General features: G+C 46.8%; 1 protein-coding gene across 2 annotated transcripts in view; it reads right to left on the bottom strand.

Moving 5' to 3' along the window:
• Nucleotides 1–3,369: 3,369 nt before the first annotated feature.
• Nucleotides 3,370–22,407, bottom strand: part of DCAF12 (DDB1 and CUL4 associated factor 12) — a 39,433-nt gene continuing 20,395 nt past the window's right edge. For both annotated transcript variants that reach the window (XM_015117537.3, XM_001098198.5), the window contains exons 5-9: nt 16,229–16,422; nt 14,634–14,699; nt 10,572–10,734; nt 6,412–6,590; nt 3,370–5,526 (exon numbers count right to left, since the gene is read on the bottom strand). In XM_015117537.3, the coding sequence (XP_014973023.3) occupies nt 5,368–5,526; nt 6,412–6,590; nt 10,572–10,734; nt 14,634–14,699; nt 16,229–16,422 (761 nt within the window). In that variant the 3' untranslated portion in view covers nt 3,370–5,367. The remainder of the gene's footprint in view (nt 5,527–6,411; nt 6,591–10,571; nt 10,735–14,633; nt 14,700–16,228; nt 16,423–22,407) is intronic.

The raw sequence follows: 22,407 nt of genomic DNA, 5'->3' as shown, positions 1-22,407 counted from the left end.
CCCGCCACCTCGCCCGGCTAGTTTTTTTTGTATTTTTTAGTAGAGACGGGGTTTCACCGTGTTAGCCAGGATGGTCTTGATCTCCTGACCTCGTGATCCGCCCATCTCGGCCTCCCAAAGTGCTAGGATTACAGGCTTGAGCCACCGCGCCTGGCTAGTTTATTTTCTTTTAAGGTATGAGTTGATCATCTGTTTTCTTCCTGTCCATAGCACTAGTGATGTTAATTATATCTCTGAATACACCTTACAGCTTACAGCTTAACAAGAAGCACAGTAAACATGTGACTATGAGCACCTTTTTTTTTTTTTTTTCCAAGATGGAGTCTCTGTTGTCAGGCTGGAGTGCAGTGGCATGATCTCGACTCACTGCAACCTCCGACCCCTGGGTTCAAGCGATTCTCCTGCCTCAGCCTCCCGAGTAGGTGGGATTCCAGGCACGAGCCACCATACCCAGCTAATTTTTTGTACTTTTAGTGGAGATAGGGTTTCACCATGTTGGCCAGGATGGTCTCAATCTTCTGACATCGTGATCTGCCCACTTCAGCCTCCCAAAGTGCCAGGATTACAGGCGTGAGCCACTGCACCCGGCCTGAGTACTGTTAAATAGTATTATCCCTTAAAAATCCTGCCTTCGGCAATTCCACACTAATCAAGAAGAGTGTTCAGATGTGAGGCCCAACCCAGGGGGATTCTGATAGTCCACATGTCTCTTGGAGAGAGGAATCATAAAAGAGCTCACAACTCCATCTCCATCTTGAGTTCAGTTCACACCTTTCTCTCCAGTGGTAGTATTCCTATGTCTCACATTTCTTTCATTGGATTCTTCTTTGGAGGAGCTAAGGGCAGAACCAAGCTAAAAAACCTGAGCCTTTTATTGTCTTCATCACTGGTTCCAGAATTAGCAACCTATGTTTCTATCCTCCCAAACCTTTCAGTTATCTCAGCACGCTAGCATGAAGAAAGATGTGAATGAACTAGCATGAAGCAAATAACATTGAGTGATTCCTTCTCTTGTCCACCCTCGGCCCCTCATTGTTGTCTTCTAGACACCAGCCAATTGAAAAGCGGAACAAAAACACTTGGATCATAGGCTAACTCCTACAGGATTGATCCCTGGTGCTGATACAAGTATGGACATCCTGACTTGCTATTTCTGGGTACCTGCACTAGGAATGGCAGCTGGATCAGAGTGGCCTGGACTGGGGGCAGTCTTTAGCTTTATTAGGAACACAGGGCCAGATCAACAATCAATTAGAGTTGGCAGGGGACCAGGGACTTGGAGCATAAACAAGTCATGAAGGGCTAAGAATTCAGTTCAGCTCCAAAGCCTCCTGTAAAAGGACCCGAAGGATGAGGAGGAGCCAGTAGACTATTTGGAATAAGGCATGTGGCATGTGGCCTGAGAGAGAACAAGAAGTTCTTTCACAGAAGGGAGTAGGGACTGCTGGCAAAAAGGGGACCCCATAAAGTCCACAAAGCCCTTCTGTGATACATGCTTTGCTGGAGAGTCTGGCTGGAAAATGGGAGCAGGGCCAAGATTCCATGGAGGCCAGAGGCCTAGGCCAAGTCAACCCCACATCCCCTAAGTCACCTTTCTTTGAGCATGTTCTATGGAACAAGTCCCATAGTAAAATACCAAAAACCTGAGAGTTCAGTTGTGCATGTGTACCTTTTTCCTTTCATAAATATTCATGACTCCTCCTATAGCTTATTAAATATATATATTCAGCCACCTTGTTCAACATAAATTCCTGTCCCCTTTGCCCCTCACTCAGAGTGTGTTTCTGACTTCTGGCCAGAAGCTCTACTTCCCAACTTGTCAGAATGGCCACCCTGCAGACTGCAACCCTTTGAGAAATAAAGCTCTCCTTTCCAATTTTTAAAAATAAAAAAAACCTGACAGTAAAGGAATGAAGTTGCCTTTGTTCTAATCTGCATTTCCCAAAAATGATTTTTTTTTTTTTTTTTTTTTAAGACGGAGTCTCGCTCTGTCGCCCGGGCTGGAGTGCAGTGGCCGGACCTCAGCTCACTGCAAGCTCCGCCTCCCGGGTTCCCGCCATTCTCCTGCCTCAGCCTCCCGAGTAGCTGGGACCACAGGTGCCCGCCACCTCGCCCGGCTAGTTTTTTGTATTTTTAGTAGAGACGGGGTTTCACCGTATTAGCCAGGATGGTCTCGATCTCCTGACCTCATGATCCGCCCGTCTCGGCCTCCCAAAGTGCTGGGATTACAGGCTTGAGCCACCGCGCCCGGCCTCCAAAAATGATTTGACAATTTTTTTTTTGGAGTCTCACTCTGTTGCCCAGGCTGGAGTGTAGTGGCACAATCTCGGTTCACTGCAACCTCTGCCTCCCAGGTACAAGCAATTCTCCTGCCTCAGCCTCCCAATAGCTGGGATTACAGGCACCTGCCAACACACTCGGCTAATTTTTGTATTTTTGGTAGAGATGGGGTTTCACCATGTTGGCTGGGCTGGTCTCAAACTCCTGACCTCAGGTGATCCACCTGGTACTCCCAAAGTGCTGGGATTACAGGTGTGAGCCACCGCACCCAGCCGACAATGAAGATTTTACAAATACTTTCCAAATTCATTTTGGGAAAAGCTAGTTTCAGCCCTTTCCAAATGTAACTCGTTTCCTCTGGGGAGCCCTCTCAAATTGCTTTAACTTACTCATCTCCCCTTCCTGTCTTGCAGCCTTTGACCGTATAGGAATCCATGTGTCATGTTCTGAACCAGTCAGTCTGTAAGGCAGGTGCACAGAGCAGCTGCATCCAGCTTGCCCTGGAAAGAACAAGTACCATGTGGCAGAAGAATAGGGGCGGCCTTGCCAGGCTCTGCGGCCCAGCCCTGGTGGGTTTCCCGGAGATGACTGTGTGAAGAAGGGTGGTATGACTTAGCAGTTTCTCTCAGCTACAGCTCCAAATAGGCTCTAAGAAAACATCACTCTGGTCACTGTGCCTTCCCCTTACAAAGGGCAGTGAAGGTCTATGGTTCCAACTACAAAAAATAATATCCTATTCCCAGAGTACTATGCAAACACTTTCAGAGTCATTCTCAGGGCACCATCCAAGCAGACAGGGCTTATTACCAACCCTTACTTATGTGAGAGAAGTAACGTCACACTACTTTGCTACCCTGGGCATATCCACCCGCAGCTAGGCCTCAGAGCAACTGATCTTGGGCTAGAGTTGGGGACCTGGACCTAGCAGGTCTTAGCATCTGTGTCTGCACTTGACCTGCCTTTAACCTGGAGGTAGTGCTTGTGTTCTCCATCTGCCACAAGCAGTCCCAACAGCTCAAGCCAACCTTCCAATTAGTCATGTGGGACCTTTTTTGCAGGCTCCTGGCTACATAATACTCACTCACACCATTTTGCACTGGAATAATTTTTATTTTTTTCCTTGGCAAAAAGTCAAGTGCTACATTTTTAAAAACAGAAAATCTCAAACAATCAAATGCATTACCCATCACAGAAGAGGGTCTGGCAATAGTACAAAACATCCTACTGAAGATTTTTTTTTTTTTTTTAATATACAAGTCAGTTTAAAATGATAGAAGTTCTGTGAGAACTAAGAAATCTACAGCCTGTAGTTTAATAATAGAAAAAAAATTAAGACAATTAAAAGATCTATAGCATCCAGCATTTTGCTTAATTCCCTGTTTATAGCACCTATTTCTCTAGGTTCGAAGATGAGAATTCCAGAACCTGTGGTATGTGCTGTGTAACAAGTTAGGGTGGACTTGCTGTCTCTCCTCTCCAGCAGCCCCTCACCATTAAAAGGAGGATATATATATTATTTTTTCCAATTTCCCTACTTATACCCAGAGAAGAGGGGGACAACTGGGAGAGCAAGTTAAAAAACTGGGGTGCAGGAATAAATATGACTTTTCCTTTCCCCACAATGGGATGTTGACAGAAAAGCAGAGTATGTGCTTAGAGGAATTCGTGGGTGGGAACAGCTGTTATCTTTGACATGATGTGTAAAAATCAAGGAACAAGTGGACATCACAGTCAGTCGCCTGCAAGTTAAAAAACCCCAGACTAAACAGACAGTTCAAGGGAGGAACAGACAAATTACTAATCACATCGATGCTGTTACATGCACAATGACGCTGACTGCAGGCCAGCCTGTTGCCATCTCAGGGCTAAGCCAGCAGAATAGGAGGGGTGGCTTCAACCCCAAGTCCCGCTGCAGTGGGAAAATGAATATTCCACACATGAAGCACTCACTACACACAGATAAACCCCCTGCTCACCCCCACCTTCTTAGACTTAACCCAATTTAGAAAATAAAAGCAAAACCCATTGAGGAGATTGGAAGAATGGCAGAGAGGATTCTCCTCAAAGCCAAGAGGACTATGGATGTGAACCTTAGCAGACTTGAGACTCCCAGCTCCAGGCCCCTTAAACACCAGATCAGGTCTTGAGGGGATGGAGAGAGAAGCTAGGATGGGGATTCTCTTTACCAAGTCCCATGAAGCCTTTTGCAGCCTCTAGAGCTGAACCTGGATGGTGAGTCTGATGTTTTAGGGGTGTGGCTACTGGCTAAGCAGATGTGAGGGTGGGAAGGGGAAGTGACACCAGCTTCCCACACGGGGGACACACAGGTGGGAAGACAGGTAGGGCTGGATCACTTTGCAGTCCTGGCACGGGAGGCCCCAGGAAGCCTGCAATCTAACTCAAAAGATTTTCCCAGTGGTAATTTCTTTTCCTTTCTGTTTTTACTTCCTATTATCAGTGTTGTTAGACTGTAAAAAACAAGTTACAGACTAGTCCCAAAGCTGGACTCTGTGAATAAAGTTGTTTCTTTTATAAATATTTTAATTACAAGTAATCCTCACTCCAGGTAATTTCAGTGACACACAGTACCTACAGGCACACAACATCACACACTCACACACACTCACACACACACACACTCACACACACACACAGACAAGATCTCTCTCACACACACAGCTCCCAAACTTTCACAGAAAGTCTGACAGCAACCATATAATTATAAAGGAGCCCTACCCCTCAAGAGTGAAGTAAGGGTGAGAATGACTATGTCATTTCAGCCTAAAGAAGCCAGAGAGGGGAGAATGTGTGTCACTTAAAGAAAAATAGGGATTAGCAACAATGTTTGGTTGAAAAGCCAGAATAAAAGACAGTAAAATTTTGATTACCAAAGGGGAAAATAAAAAACCAAACAACCTTCAGATTTCTGTACAGAGCTTCTTCCTATTAAGTGCCTAAACTATAGGCAAACTTTGGTGTTCCCACTAAAACACAAGAGCCTCACACAATTAGGAAAAAAAAAATCAGAAGAAACAAGGAAACTGAGGATGGAAGTTAGTGTAAATCTCTGCATTTGGGGAGTTGTCATTAACTCCAGAGCCCAGCATAGTTTCCATGGAGCCCTGAAGGGAGGGGACCTCCTGCCACAAAGAGTTTCGTTCCAGACGAGTCGTAGCAGTGGGTGTAAACAGCATTGGGGAAGAAGTCAATGTCTGAAAAGTAATTTCTCCAGGTTTCATCATGGTTCTATGGGAAGAGAAAAGGACTACAATTAGCACCTCTAGCCATGGGGCAGGAAAAGCGGGAGGAAGGGACAGGAATGCTTTCTGGTCTCCTTAAGGGAACAGGGTTCTACAGGTACAACCTCATGTCAGGAGATTCGCTGGTTGATTCTCATGGGAATCGGGGCCTCATTTTTCCAACTAAACATTAGGGAAGAACGGAGCAGCTGAAGAATTGCTATACAAGGCTCAGTTCTTCTCAGCAGAGTTCGAACCAAAGTTCTATTTTCCCTCCACCCGCTAGACACAGGAGAAAGAACCAAACACTTGAATAATTCACTGGAGGTAGGGCGCACTGGTTCACGGCTGTAATCTCAGAATTTTAGGAGGCCAAGGTGAGAGAATCACTTGAGCCCACGAGTTTGAGACCAGCCTGGGCAATATGGCGAGACCCCATCTCTACTAAAAAAAATAAATTAGCCAGGCATAGTGCATATGCCTGTGGTCCCAGCTACTTGGGAGGCTGAGGCAGGAGGACTGCTTGAGTCCAGGAGTTCAAGGCTACATACAGTAAGCTATGATCACACTACTGCACTCCAGCCTGGGCAACACAGTGATGCTGTCTAAAAAAAAAAAAAAAAAATTCACTGACAGCTGTGGTGGGAGGTTCCTCTATTATGCCTTGGGGAAAATCCTAAGTCAACCAGTGTGTTTTACTGGGCCTCAGTTTTCCCACAGGTAACGTAGAGACACAAAAGCAAGATCAGGGGGAAGTCTTCTCCTGTTCCAAGGAGTGCCTTTTACTGGTGAAAAAGTGTGAGTAGATGGTGTGTCAGTGGGGGCTGAGGGGTAGAGGAAGATAATTTTTCTGTTACTGTGTAGCAGTCATCTCAGGCAGGGGCTTACTCACCAGCCAGCCTTTGCCAGTGGTTAGTTTCAGATTCTCCCCTGCTAGTCTGGGCTTGGACCCATAACAAGCTGAGAGCCTCTCTTCCAGAAATCTCTGAGCTCGGATGTCATAGAACAGCAGGGAGCCCTGCCCAGTTCCCACAGTGATGATGTGCTCATAGAAACTCACGGACCGGATTCCTGAAAGAGAGAAAAGTAAAAGGCAGTGAAATGGGAGAGAATATTTGCTTGACTGTCTGCTAGCCTGAATTTCTGCAACACTGAGTTTCCACTGTCCACCCCGCTCCCCTCAACGTATCAGACAGTGCTTTCCCAATGGCAAGTTAGCTCATGAAAAAGCAAAGAGAATCCTGATGCCATCCTGCCTATCCACACACTAACAGAAACCGTCCAAGAAGCCTTGGAAAAGTGTCAGATTCCCGATGATGCTCAAGATGCTTTTGACTGAAGACTGTAAGTACTCAGAACTTCCTTGCTTCCTCTCAACTCACTCTGGAGTCATCTTTCATAACTCTAAACTTTTCTCCATCATATGTTTCCAACCTACACTGCAACTCAAGGTAATCTGCATATTTATAAATCATTAAGTCATCAAGGATTCCTTATATTTGACCTAAAACCGCTACTGTGGCAAATGCAAGAAGTCTTTTTTTTTTTTTGAGACGGAGTCTCGCTCTGCCGTTCAGGCTGGAGTGCAGTGGCCGGATCTCAGCTCACTGCAAGCTCCGCCTCCCGGGTTGACGCCATTCTCCTGCCTCAGCCTCCCGAGTAGCTGGGACTACAGGTGCCCGCCACCTCGCCCGGCTAGTTTTTTGTATTTTTTAGTAGAGATGGGGTTTCACCGTGTTAGTCAGGATGGTCTCAATCTCCTGACCTTGTGATCCGCCCGTCTCGGCCTCCCAAAGTGCTGGGATTACAGGCTTGAGCCACCGCGCCCGGCAGTCTTTTTTTATTTTTTGAGATGCAGTCTCACTCTGTCGCCCAGGTTGGAGTGCAATGGCGCGATCTTGGTTCACCGCAACCTCTGCCGTCCAGGTTCAAGTGATTCTCCTGCCTTAGCCTCCCAAGTAGCTGGGATTACAGGCTCCTGCCACCACACTTAGCTAATTCTTGCATTTTCAGTACAGACAGGGTTTCACCATGTTGGCCAGGCTGGTCTTGAACTCCTGACCTCAAGTGATCCACCTCGGCCTCCCAAAGTGCTGGGATTACAGGCATGAGCCACTGTGCTCGGCCACAGTGCAAGAAGTCTTTATCTGGTATTAGGTGTTTTGAGAGTGGCAAAAAGCCCAGAATTAAATACCCAAAGAAGTTTAAGACAAGTCATGTAATTACTTTAGATCACAAGGAAAACACATCTGCTGTACTTGGGGATCAAATCAGTGCTTGGGATGTGAAGATGTCTCTTGGCATATAAGAACTGGATAATATTTGTGGAACCAGTATTTCCTTACTAGGTATGAAAATTACCCCCATTAAACAGTACCAAAAATCTCTTAAAACTTTTCATTGCATACATTATTACAGCCAAACCTACTTAGTCTTTTCTTTTTTTTTTTTTTTTTTTTTGAGACAAGAGTCTCTGTTGCCAAAGCTGGAGTGCAGTGGCTCAATCTTGGCTCACTGCAACCTCCGCCTCCCAGATTCAAGTGATTCTCCCACCTCAGCCTCCCAAGTAGCTGGAACTACAGGCACCCGCTACCACCCCCAGCTAATTTTTTTTGTATTTTTAGTAGAGATGGGGTTTCACCATGTTGATCAGGCTGGTCTTGAACTCCTGACCTCAGGTGATCCACCTGTCTCAGGCTCCCAAAGTGCTGGGATTACAGGCATCAGCCACTGCGTCTGGCCCTATTTATTCCTTTCTCTACTACTCTCATTATACGTTATTCTTTGTTCTAAAATATAAACATTTTAACTATAATTAAGAAAAAATAGGCTGGGCATGGTGGCTCAAGCCTGTAATCCCAGCACTTTGGGAGGCCCAAGGCGAGTGGATCACTTGAGGTCAGGAGTTCGAGACCAGTCTGGCCAACATGGTGAAACGCCATCTCTACTAAAAACATAAAAATTAGCTGGGCATGGTGGTACACGCCTGTAGTCCCAGCTGCTCAGGAGGCTAATGCAGGAGAATCGCTTGAACCTGGGAGGCAAAGGGTGCAGTAAGCTGAGATCACGCCACTTCACTGAGCCTGGGTGACAGAGCTAGACTCATCTCAAAAAAAAAAAAAAAAAGAAAGAAATAGCTGGGCACAGTGTCTCATGCCTGTAATCCCTATAATCTTAGCACACACTTTGGGAGGCTGAGGTGGGTGGCCCAAGAGTTTGAGACAAGTCTGGGCAACATGATGAGAACCTGTCTCTACAAAAATACAAAAATTAGCTGAATGAGGTGGTGGACGCTTATAGTCCCAGCTACTTGGGAGGCTGAGGTGGGAGGACTGCTTGAGCCTGGCAGGTGGAAGCTGCAAAGAGCCGAGATTGCGCCACTGTCCTCCAGCCTGGCCAACAGAGTGAGGACCCTGTCTCCAAAAAAAAAAAAAAAAAAAAAAAAAAAGACCCAAACAAAAGCTACTTTGCAGTATCTGCACAGGAATAAACACTACTTGAAAAAGAGAGGGTGAACTATAATCCACAGTGTGCCTTTTAGGACTCTCATGATAACACAGCCATAGTTTTACATGAGAAAATGAGATAAAGTGAGATAAAGAAAATACAATTTGTTAAGTTGGATTCTGGTCCCTAGCTGTTCCCCCATTAAGCTGTGTGATGCTGGGCAAGTTATTTAGCTGGTTCTAGGTCTTATGTGTAAAACTATCTTTTCTCATCTGCTTCCCACAGGGTTCTTGGTATGATGAAATGGGATGTCAGAAAAAGGTATTCTGAAACCTTCAAAGTACACTAGAATAAGTATTTTTTCCCTCTTCAATAAAGAATGAGGGTGCTCTTACAGAGAACATGCTATAAAAGATTTGAGGTGGAAGCTTAATTTACCCAGTGGTCAGAACTAAATTCAGTATTTTCTTCAGCCTCATTGAGGTTTGTCATACAATATACGGCACATAAAGTATACTATTTGAGGTTCTAACATATGTATATGTCCATGACATCATAACCACAATCTACATAATGAACATACTCATTACCCTGAGGTTTCCTCATGCCCTTTGTAAACTTCCTCCTTATCCCACCATGCCACATCTTAGCATAAATGGAATTTTAGTTCAGGCAGGACCACAGCAAAAAAATTACCACAGGACAGAAAGCAGGGTTCTCGGCCAGGTGCAGTGGCTCACGCCTGTAATCCCAGCACTCTGGGAGGCCAAGGTGGGTGGATCACAAGGTCAAGAGATCAAGGCCATCCTGGCCAACATAGTGAAACCCCGTCTCTACTAAAAGTACAAAAATTAGTTGGGCGTGGTGGTGTATGCCTGTAGTCCCAGCTACTCAGGAGGCTGAGGCAGGAGAATCACTTGAACTTGGAAGGCAGAGGTTGCAGTGAGCCGAGATCACACCACTGCACTCCAGCCTGGTGTTAGAGCGAGACTCTGCCTCAAAAAAAAAAAAAAAAAAAAAGAAAGAAAGAAAGTAGGGCTTTCTAAAAGAACATGGAAACTACTAACTAATATCCTCACTGGTGGCTTCCAACAAAGGCTTCTGTGGCCACACATTTGTCTGTGGTGTTTGAAAGCCTAGTGCCCTTTTGTGTCACTCCCCTCCCACCCCCCCCCCCTTTTTTTTTGAGACAGAGTTTCGCTCTCGTTGCCCAAGCTGGAGTGCAATGGTGCGATCTCAGCTCACTGCAACCTCCACTGACCAGGTTCAAGTGATTCTCCTGCCTCAGCCTCCCGAGTAGCTGGGATTACAGGCATGCACCACTGTGCCCGGCTAATTTTGTATTTTTAGTAGAGACAGGGTTTCTCCATATTGGTCAGGCTGGTCTCAAACTCCCGACCTCAGGTGATCCGCCTGCCTCAGCCTCCCCAAGTGCTGGGATTACAGGCGTAAGTCACCGCGCCCAGCCGTCACTCCCCTTTTTGAACACATTTTTGTATGTTCCATACAGAGCACTATACCTGTTTGGAAACCAACAAAGACACTGAAAGTCAGAACCCATATGCAGTTCAGCTGTAGGCCTGAGGTGCACACAGGGACTCTTACCACTGCCTCGCTCCCTGGAACAGACAGACTTGACATTGTATGATGGCTGCCGTGGATCCAAGAAGGAGACATGAGCTTGGGAGCCCACTGCATACACTGACCATTCACTACCATAGGCCAGACACACGTTCTCACGGCAATATGGCAGTTTGGTGGAGAGGAGCTGAAAATAGAGGAGAGATATAACCATGGCATCAGCAGAGAGGCATAAGCCACTGTGCTCGGCCACAGTGCAGGGATATTGTTTCTGGACTCCCACCTCGGTGGGCTTCCCTCATACAAAAGCCACGTAAAATCAAGCCCTGATTACAGAAATAACACTCTGTTCCACCCCTAGGTATACAGGAGAAAGACGAGTTGACTGTAATAAACAATAAGACCTAGATAATGAAAGAGACCCGCTAGGGAAAAGGTAAATCTGGAATAAATAATCAGAAGTAGCTGGAAAGGCCAAGGCCTTTCTTGGCAGGCTGTTTCAACTATTCAGGTTGTTTCTGGGAATCGTTCCAGGGCACTAAAGCCATGGTCCCACTCTGTTCTGTCTGCCAGTAAGGGCCACCTCAGTGCTTTTCAGATAAAGAGGCTGATCTCTGGCTACCCCCACCTCACCTTCCCACCTGAATGGGAATTGTATGCTATAGAAAGCACACTCATGGGACTAGCTTAATCCCAGATAACCCACATCTGCCTTAACCCTGGGCCTCTGTCAGTTAGCAAACCCTCAGTGGGTGCATACTACACATAAGAGCATACAAGGTCAGTGGAGCTCAAAGGCTATTGTGACATGAAGGAATCACTAATTCCTGGAACCCTGCTTCCTCTTGCAAAGTCCTCTAGGATAAGAAGAAGACAAAAAGCTGGGCACTGTGGCTAACACCTATAATCCCAGCACTTTGGGAGGCTGAGGCAGGCAGATCACCTGAGGTCAGGAGTTTGAGACCACACTGGCCAACCTGGTGAGACCCTATCTCTACTAAAAGCACAAAAAATTAGCTAGCGATGGTGGTACATGCCTGTAATCCCAGCTACTCAGGAGGCTGAGGCAGGAGAATCGCTTGAACCTGGGAGGCGGAGGTTGCAGTGAGCTGAGATCGTGCCACTGCACTCTAGCCTGGGCAACAAAGTGAGACTGTCTCAAAAAAAAAAAAAAAATAAAGACAAATGATTCACAAGTAGGTTTAACTCTGTAAAGTTGCTTGTTGAGTCACCCTTATCCAAAATGCTTGTGACTACAAATGTTTTGAATTTTGGATTTCTCCAGATTTTTTTTTTTTTTTTTTTTTTGAGATGGAGTCTCGCACTGTCTCCTAGGCCAGAGTGCAGTGGTGCGATCTCGGCTCACTGAAAGCTCCGCCTCCTGGGTTCACGCCATTCTCCTGCCTCAGCCTCCTGGGTAGCTGGGACTACAGGTGCCCGCCACCACGCCTGGCTAATTTTTTGTATTTTTAGTAGAGATGGGGTTTCACCATGTTAGCCAGGATGGTCTCCATCTCCTGACCTTGTGATAGGCCCGCCTTGGCCTCTCAAAGTGCTGGGATTACAGGCGTGAGCCACCAAGCCTGGCCCAGGATTTAAAATATCTACATATATGTAATGAGCTACTCTTGGGGATGGCACCCAAGTCTAACTGCAAAATTCATTTATGTTTCTTTTTTATTGAGATGGAGTCTCGCTCTGTCCCCCAGGCTGGAGTGCAGTGGCATCATCTCAGCTCACTGCAAGCTCCGCCTCCCGGGTTCACGCCATTCTCCTGCCTCAGCCTCCCGGGTAGCTGGGACTACAGGCACCCACCACCACGCCCGACTAGTTTTTTGTATTTTTTTTTTTTTTTTTTTTTTAGACAGAGTCTCGCTCTGTCGCCCAGGCTGGAGTGCAGTGGCGCGATCCTGGCTCACTGAAAGCTCCGCCTCCTGGGTTCACGCCATTCTCCTGCCTCAGCCTCCCGAGTAGCTGGGACTACAGGCGCCCGCCACCGCGCCCGGCTCATTTTTTTTTGTATTTTTAGTAGAGACGGGGTTTCACCGTGGTCTCGATCTCCTGACCTTGTGATCCGCCCGCCTCAGCCTCCCAAAGTGCTGGGATTACAGGCGTGAGCCACCGCGCCCGGCTTTTGTATTTTTTTTAGTAGAGACGGGGTTTCACTGGGTTAGCCAGGATGGTCTCGATCTCCTGACCTCGTGATCTGCCCGTCTCGGCCTCCCAAAGTGCTGGGATTACAGGCTTGAGCCACCATGCCCGGCCTAATTTATGTTTCATATACATCTTATACACATAGACTGAAGGTAATTTTATACAATATTTTAAATAATTTTCTGCATGAAACAATGTTTGGTACACTGACCCGTCAGAAAGCAAAGGTGTCTGGTGTGAAATTTTCCACTTGTGGCATTGTGTTGGTGCTCAAAAAGTTTTGGACTTTGGAGCCTTTTTTTTTTTTTTTTTTTTCTTTTTTTTGAGAGAGTCTTGCTCTGTTGCCAGGCTGGAGTGCAGTCGCACGATCTCGGCTCACTGCAACTTTCACCTCCTGGGTTCAAGCGATTCTCCTGCCTCAGCCTCCCGAATACCTGGGACTACAGAAGCCCACCACCATGCCCAGCTATTTATGTATTTTTAGTAGAGACAGGGTTTCACTATGTTAGCCAGGATGGTCTCGATCTCTTGACCTCGTGATCCACCTGCCTCGGCCTCCCAAAGTGCTGGGATTACAGGCCTGAGCCACCACGCCTGACCTTTTTTTTTTTTTTTCTTTTTTTGAGATAGGGTCTCGCTTTGTCACCCATGCTGGAGTGCAGTGGCAAAATTACGGCTCGCTGCAGCCTTGACCTCCTTGGCTCAAGCGGTCCTACCACCTCAGCACCATTACGCTCCAGTAGCTGGGACTACAGGCATGTGCCACAATGTATGGCTAATTTTTAAATTTTTTTTGCAGAGATCAGGTCTTGCTGTGTTGCCTAGGCTAGTTTTGAACTCCTGGGCTCAAGCCTCCTGCTTCAGCCTCCCAAAGTGTTGGGATTACAGGCGTGAGACATTGTGCCCAACTGGATTTTGGAGCATTCTGGATTAGGAATGATTAATTTGTATTGTAAATTAAGTCTATTTTCTCATTACCTTACATGATTATTTCAGAGATAGTTTATCTTAATTTGATCGATCTTCAATTGCCAAAGGTTCCTAACACTTAGGTTTTCCCTCTCGTACAGCATGCCAAGTAGTTACTAATCTACAAAGAAATACTTAAATGCATTGTTGAGGAGGACTGCTAGTCAAAGGAGTCTCTAAGGAAGCTTTTGCAATATGAAAGAATCACCCTGTCTTACTCTTTAAAGACTTTCCTGCAAGAGAGGCATACCAGACTAAAAATTTCATGTACTGTACAAAAACATGCCCAGACCTTTGGAGAACTGGTCTTTTAAACAAGAATTGAGACCAGGTGCAATGGCTCATGCCTGAACTCTCAGCACTTCAGGAGACCAAGATGGGAGGATCGCTTGAGGTCAAGAGTTCAAAACCAGCCTGGGCAACATAGCGAGACTCTGTCTCTACAAAAAATTAACAAAACAAAACAAAACAAAACAAAAACCAGATGGGTGTGGTGACGCATGCCCATAGTCTCAGCTACTTGGGAGGCTGAGGCAAGACGATTGCTTATGCCCAGGAGTTCAAGGCTGCACTGATCCATGAGCCATGACTGCACTCCAGCTTGGGTGACAAAGTGAGACCCTATATTTACTGTCTCTAAAAATAAAAATACCAACCTGGCCAACATGGTGAGACCGCGTTCCTACTAAAAATACAAAAGAATACCTGGGCATATTGGCAGACGCCTGTAATCCCAGCTACTCTGGTGGCTGAGGCACAAGAATTGGTTGAACCCAGGAGGCAGGGGTTGCAGTGAGCCAAGATTGTACCACTGCACTCCAGCCTGGGCATCAGAGCGACACTCTGCCTCAAAAATAAATAAATAGATAAAATAAACAAGAATGAAAAAGCTCAGCAAGAATTACAGTATTTTAACTGTAAGGTGAATTATTATGTAAAACCACCAAATCATGTTCATCACACCTTAGATAGTGTATTTTCAGCCTTCCAGAGATGAAAGTAGCCATCCAGAGACACTGCTCCCAATTCCTACAAGAGCAATGAAAACCAGGTTATATTATCATCCATAGCAACTAATCCACGATAATAAGCAGGAGAGGTATCTAAGGTCAGGGTCCTTTACTCCTATCTTGGGATGATTCCAGCAGAGGTGCCAGTAATTATTAGACCATTACTTCACCCTACAGAACACAGCTGAATGGCATATTAAATTGAGGCTGCCAGTAATAACACAGGCACCCATGGTTCAAAAACTCCTCACTATGCCATCATTTCCTCAACATCCTGTTGGAGAGTTAAAGCAGGGCACACATGTGAAGGACAGTTTCATAATATAGTGTGAGAATTTCCGTAAGTGAAGAGTCTAATCTAGGAGAGATGAATCTACCCTCAGGCCATAAATATAGATGGGATAGGAGGCTAAGGGAACTACCCTTCAAACTGGCCTGATTCAGATTTTGGAGAAGCCTTTCTCTGGCTCTGGGTACATATTCTGACACTGCTTTTTTTTTTTTTTTTCGAGACGGAGTCTTCCTCTGCAGCCCAGGCTGGAGTGCAGTGGCGCAATCTTGGCTCACTGCAACCTCTGCCTCCCAGGTTCAAGCAATTCTCCCGCCTCAGCCTCCCGAGTAGCTGGGAATACAGGCACATGCCACCATGCCCAGCTAATTTTTTTGTATTTTCAGTAAAGATGAGGTTTTACCATGTTGGCCAGGCTGGTCTCAAACTCCTGACTTTGTGATCTGCCTGCCTTGGCCTCTGAAACTGTAGGGATTACAGATGTGAGTCACTGCGCCTGGCTAACATTCTGCTTTTATTAAAACCTCAGCATCAGATCTGACTCAGTAAGGTAAGACTTAGTGGAAATGTGAAGGGAAAGTAGGCAGTTAAGAATACTGGTTAGGTGTGATGCCTCACGCTTGTAATCCCAGCACTTTGGGAGGCCACGGAGAGTGGATCAACTGAGGTCAGGAGTTCGAGACCAGCCTGGCCAACATGGTGAAACCCCATCTCTACTAAAAAATACAAAATTAGTCACGCAGAGTGGTGCACGCCTGTAGTCCCAGCTACTTGGGAGGCTGACGCAGAAGAATTGCTTGAACCTGGGAGATGGAGGTTGCTGTGAGCTGAGATCGCGCCATTACACTCCTGCCTAGGTGACAAGAGCAAAACACAGTCTCAAAAAAAAAGGAATTAATAGCAAAGAGAAAAAAAGTGATTGTTTTCAGAAGCAGGTATGAAAATCATGCCCAGAATAGAGCACCTGCAAAGGCATGTGCAAATGAGAGACAGTCAAATCAGGGTGGCCCTAGGGGAATTCTGTGAGGCTGACCCACAAATATAGACCACTCAGAGAAATACTGCAGAGACCAACTGAAGGGGTGGGTTTCAGAGCCTCAGTTATAATTTCTCACCAGCATCACTCAGCCTTTAAGAGGTGATGTGTGGGCTCAGAACCATGCTATATAGCAAGCACTGATGGGGAAGGAAAAAGGAGTGCATATCCCAAGACATAAGCAACAGGAATAGACTTCGGGGATCCCTATACAAATTCATACCTTGTTCTTGCTGTTGAAGGCCAGAGCCCGAACTTTGCAGTTGTCAGGGTTTGTGTCCTCTTTGGGGATGTCCTTTAAGGCCTTGTGAGTGATGTGTGCATACACAGGGACCCGCGACACATTGTGTCTTGCATCACTTTTGGTCAAAACATCATCTGTCACCTCCCAGAGTCCCATAGAACCATCACGTGAGCCTGCAGGGCCAGGAGAACACAGATGTCAGATATACCCACCCCTCTATGGGAAATCCCACAGATGCCAAAGTGGGCTTTCAGAGTCTAGCTGTGCATCATCCTCATATGTGCTGAAGCTTGGCCAGATGGCCCACCCTGAACACAGAGCAGTAGACATTTTAATAGCTAAGCTAAGAGAATTATTCACCTAAGGTCTAGGCATTAAAACATTTAAGTTTGACATGGTTGTTGAAATTTATTTTTTATTATTTTTTGAGAGAGTCTCACTTCGTCACCCAGGCTGGAGTGCAGTGGTGCGATCTCAGCTCACTGCAACCTCCGTCTCCTGGGTTCAAGCGATGCCCACGCCTCACCCTCCCGAGCAGTTGGGATTACAGGTGCCTGCTCCATGCCTGGCTATTTTTTTTTTTTTTTTTTTTCTTTGAGATGGAGTCTCACGCTGTTGCCCAGGCTGGAGTGCAGTGGCGCGATCTCGGCTCACTGCAAGCTCCGCCTCCTGGGTTCACGCCATTCTCCTGCCTCAGCCTCCTGAGTAGCTAGGACTACAGGCGCCCGCCACCGCGCCCGGCTAATTTTTTGTATTTTTAGTAGAGACGGGGTTTCACTGTGGTCTCGATCTCCTGACCTTGTGATCCGCCCGCCTCGGCCTCCCAAAGTGCTGGGATTACAGGCTTGAGCCACCACGTCCGGCCTATTTTTTTTGTATTTTTAGTAGAGACGGTGTTTAACCATGTTGCCCAAGCTGGTCTTGAACTCCTGAGCTCCAGTGATCAGCCTGCCTCGGCCTCCCAAAGTGCTAGGATTACAGGCATGAGCCACCACACCTGGGTGGCTCATGGGGGGACAGAGTTTCACTCTTGTTGCCCAGGCTGGAGTGCAATGGTGTGATCCTGGCTCACCGCAACTTCCGCCTACTGGGTTCAAGCGATTCTCCTGCCTCAGCCTTCCGAGTAGCTGAGATTACAGGCATGTGTCACCATGCCCGGCTAATTTTGTATTTTCAGTAGAGACAGGGTTTCTCCATGTTGGTCAGGCTGGTCTTGAACTCCAGACCTCAGGTGATCCACCCACCTCAGCCTCCCAAAGTGTAGGGATTACAGGTGTGAGCCACTGCGCCCGGCCCACAATCCTTTTATTAAGAATGACTGTTCTAGACTGTTCTTTATTAAGAATTACCATGGCCGGGCGCGGTGGCTCACGCCTGTAATCCCAGCACTTTGGGAGGCCGAGGCGGGCGGATCACAAGGTCAGGAGATCGAGACCACGGTGAAACCCCGTCTCTACTAAAAATACAAAAAATTAGCCGGGCGCGGTTGTGGGCGCCTGTAGTCCCAGCTACTCGGGAGGCTGAGGCAGGAGAATGGCGTGAACCCGGGAGGCGGAGCTTGCAGTGAGCCGAGATCGCGCCACTGCACTCCAGCCTGGGCGACAGAGCGAGACTCCGTCTCAAAAAAAAAAAAAAGAATTACCATTCACACCTGTAATCCCAGCACCTTGGGAGGCTGAGGTAGGTGGACCACCTGAGCTCAAGAGTTTGAGACCAGCCTGAGCAACATGGCGAAACCCCATCTCTACCAAAAATACAAAAAATTATCCAGGTTTGGTGGTGCACACCTGTGGTCCCAGCTACTCAGGAGGCTGAGCTGGGAGGATAGCTTGAGCCTGGGAAGCAGAAGTCGCAGTGAGCTGAGATTGTGCCACTGACTCCAACCTGGGTGACAGAGTGAGACCCCATCTCAAAAAACAAAACAAAACAAAACAAAAAAAAGATAATAATGACGACTGTTCTAGGCTGGGTACAGTGGTATATGCCTTTAATCCCAGCACTCTGGGAGGCCGGGTAACATTGCAAAACCCTGTCTCTACAAAAAATACAAAATTAGCCAGGTGGGGTAGCGCAAACCTGTAGTCCCAGCTATCCAGGAGGCTGACGTTGGAGGGTCACTGGAGCCTGGAGAGGTCAAGGATGCAGTGAGCTGGGATCACACCACCACCCTGGGCAACAGAGTTAAGACCCTGCCTCCAAAAAAAAAAAAAAAAAAAAGAAAAAGAAATGACTGTTCTACATAAATAAAATGAATGCTTAAAAAGATAAATCACTTCTCTTAGCACAGTGGCTCATGCCTGTAACCCCAGCACTTTGGGAGGCTGAGGTAGGCAGATAACGAGGTCAGGAGTTTGAGATCAGCCTGACCAACATGGTGAAACCCCGTCTCTACTAAAAACACAAAAATTAGTGGAGCGTGCACCTATAATCCCAGCTACTCAGGAGGCTGAGGCAGGAGAATCGCTTGAACCTGGGAGACGGAAGTTGCAATGAGCTGAGATCATACCACTGCACTCCAGCCTGGATGACAGAGACTCCGTCTCAAAACAACAACAATAACAAAAATCAAGAACACTTTTCTGTGAATTGAGCCCTGAATACACTGTTGGTGGCAAGCTAAAATGGTACCTTTCTAGAGTACAACTGAGCAACCTGCAGCAAGGAAATTTTATCTTCCTGGCCAGGTACAGTGGCTCACGCCTGTAATCCCAACACTTTGGGAGGCTTAGGCAGGCAGATCGCTTGAGGCCAGGAGGTTGAGACCAGCCTGGGCAAAATGTCAAAACACCATTAGTACAAAAAAATACAAAAAACTAGCCAGGTGTGGTGGCACATGCTTGTAGTCCCAGCTACTCAGGGATGGGGGTGGGGTGCTGAGACAGGAGGATTGTTTGAGACTAGGAGGTTAAGGCTGCAGTGAGCCATGATCACGTCACTGCACTCCATCCTGGGTGACAGAGCAAGACCTTAACTCCAGAAAAAAAAAAAAAAGAGGAGAAACAACACCTGGGCGCAGTGGCTCATGCCTGTAATCCCAGCACTTTGGGAGGCTGAGATGGGTGGATCACGAGGTCAGGAGTTCGAGATCAGCCTGAACCATGGTGTAAGCCATCTCTACTAAAAAGACAAACATCAGCTGGGTGTGGTGGTGAGCGCCTGTAGTCCCAGCTACTCAGAAGGCTGAGGCAGGAGAATCGCTTGAACCTGGAAGGCGGAGGTTGCAGTGAGCTAAGACATGGCCACTGCACTCCAGCTGGGCGACAGAAGACTCCGTCTCAAAAAAAAAGAGGAACAGCCGGGCGTGGTAGCTCATGCCTGTAATCCCAGCACTTTGGGAGGCCGAGATGGGTGGATCACGAGGTCAGGAGATCAAGACCATCCTGGCTAACATGGTGAAACCCCGTCTCTACTAGAAATACAAAAATTAGCCGGGCTTGGCGGTGGGCACCTGTAGTTCCAGCTACACGGGAGGCTGAGGCAGGAGAATGGCATGAACCCGGGAGGCGGAGCTTGCAGTGAGTGGAGATCGCGCCACTGCACTCCAGCCTGGGTGACAGAGCGAGACTCCGTCTGGGGGGGGGAAAAAAAAAGAGGAACAAACAAAAACAAAAAGTAAGTTTATATTCCTATTCAGAAACAATCCACCATCACAATACCCATATACAAAGATGTTTGTTCAGAACACTCAGTATGTTCAACAATAGGGTTATATTATATCCATAAAATGGAATACCAAGAAATTATGTTTTAGGCCAGGCATAGTGGCTCATGCCTGTAATCCCAGCACTCTGAGAGGCTGAAGTGGGAGGACTGCTTGAGCCTAGGAGTTCGAGAGCAGCCTGGGCAACAAAGTAAGACACAGTCTCTATAAAAAATAGAAATAATTAACTGGGTGTGGTGATGTGTGCTTATAGTCCCAGATACTTGAGGGGATCTCTTAATCCTGGGAGTTAGAGGTTGCAGTGAGCAATAATCACACTACTGCACTCCTGCCTAGGTAACAGAGTGAGACCCTGTCTCAACAACAACAACAACAACAACGTGTTTTAAAATTATTTTTCCAGTAATTTGCCAATTCTCCTTTGAGACCAAGAAGGTGCCCTTCCCACACTGCTAATCTCCTAAACACTTCATAGAAAAAAATATCTAGGCCGGGTGCAGTGGCTCACGCCTGAAATTCTAGCACTTTGGGAGACTGACGCAGGCAGATCACTTGAAGTCAGGAGTTTTGAGACCAGCCTGGCCAACATGGTGAAACCCTGTCTCTACTAAAAATACAAAAATTAGCCAGGCACAGTGGCACGCACCTGTAGTCCCAGCTACTTGGGAGGCCGAGGCAAGAGAAGTGTTTGAACCTGGGAGGCAGAGGTTGCGGTGAGCCAAGATGCTGCCACTGCACTCTAGCCTAGGTGACAGAGTGAGACTTGGTCTCAAAAATTACAAAAAAAAAAAGAAAAAAACATCTAAAATGACAGACATATCAATTCAAAGTAGAATGCTAATTATGTGAAATTAGAAAAGGCCACATAGACAAGGGCACATGTGGAGAACTAGACATGGTTTGTTATGCTGGATTATGGGGTGCAAGCACGGAAGCTATGAGAGATAAAGTTGGAAAGGTGGGCGTGGGCCTTGTATGCTGTGCTATAAAATTTGTTTTTCATCTTACAGATACTAGAAAGTCTCTCAAAGATTTGAGCATGAGAGTGAGAAAATTAGGTAACTTTCAGAAGATTACTTTGTGTACAGTTTCAGAAGATTACTTTGTGTACAGTGTGATCTCATTTACCCCATCAAAGTTTTATTACGAAAATTTTAAAGTGTAATGAAATGAGGTCAGGAGCAGTGGTTCACGCCTGTAATCCCAGCACTTTGGGAGGCCGGGGCAGGCAGATCACCTGACGTCAGGCATTCAAGACCAGCATGGCCAACATGGCAAAACCCCATCTCTACTAAAAAATACAAAAATTAGCCAGGCGTGGTGGTGGGCACCTGTAATCCCAGCTACTCAGGAGGCTGAGGCAGGGAGAAGTGCTTGAACCCAGGAGGCGGAGGTTGCAGTGAGCCGAGATTTGTACCACTGCACTTCAGCCCAGGCGACACAGCAAGACTCTATCTCCAAAAAAAAAAAAGAAAGAATTTCACAAAGAATTCTACATATACATATTCTGAATGATCTCATATTAACCAACCAAAAAATATTGGCCAGGCATGTTGGCTTACGCCTGTAATCCCAGCATTTTCAGAGGCCGAGGCAGACAAATCACTGAGGTCAGGAGTTTGAGACCAGCCTGGCCAATATGGTGAAACCCCATCTCTACTAAAAATAGAAAAATTAGCCTGGCGTGGTAGTGGGCACCTGTAATCCCAACTACTCAGGAGGCTGAGGCAGGAGAATCGCTTGAACATGGGAAGTGGAGGTTGTGGTGAGCCGAGGTTGTGCTACTGCACTCCAGCCTGGAAGACAGAGTGAGACTCAGTCTAAAAAAAAAAAAATCATACTAAGGCTGGGTGCAGTGGCTCATGCCTGTATAATCTAAGCACTTTGGCCAGGCACGGTGGCTCACGCCTGTAGTCCCAGCACTTTGGGAGGCTGAGGCGGGTGGATCACAAGGTCAGGAGATTGAGACCATGGTGAAACCCCGTCTCTACTAAAAATATAAAAAATTAGCCAGGTGCGGAGGCGGGCGCCTGTAGTCCCAGCTACTCGGGAGGCTAAGGCAGGAGAATGGTGTGAACCCGGGAGGTGGAGCTTGCAGTGAGCCGAGATTGCGCCACTGCACTCCAGCCTGGGCGACAGAGTGAGACTCTGTCTCAAAAAAAAAAAAAAAAAAAAAAAAAAAAAAAAAAACTAAGCACTTTGGGAGGCTGAGGCAGGAGGATAGCTTGAGCCCAGGAGTTCAAGGCTACAGTAAGCCATGATGGTGCCACTGCACTCCAGCCTGGGCAACAGAGCAAGACCCTGTGTCTAAAAGAAAAGAAAAAAGGTACTGGAAAAAAAGACTAGCAAGTTATATTTTAAAATGTCAACAGTAGTTATTACTAGCTGGGTGTGACGGTGTGTGCCTATAGTCCCAGCTACCTGTGAGCCTGAGGCAGAAGGATCACTTGAACCCAAGAGCTCAAGGATGCAGTAAGCTAGGATCATGCCACTGTAA

This window comes from Macaca mulatta, chromosome 15, assembly GCF_049350105.2.
Source record: "Macaca mulatta isolate MMU2019108-1 chromosome 15, T2T-MMU8v2.0, whole genome shotgun sequence".
NCBI lineage: Eukaryota > Metazoa > Chordata > Mammalia > Primates > Cercopithecidae > Macaca > Macaca mulatta.
Note: the sequence above shows the minus strand (reverse complement) of the source record. Positions and strands in the feature narration are given on the sequence as shown.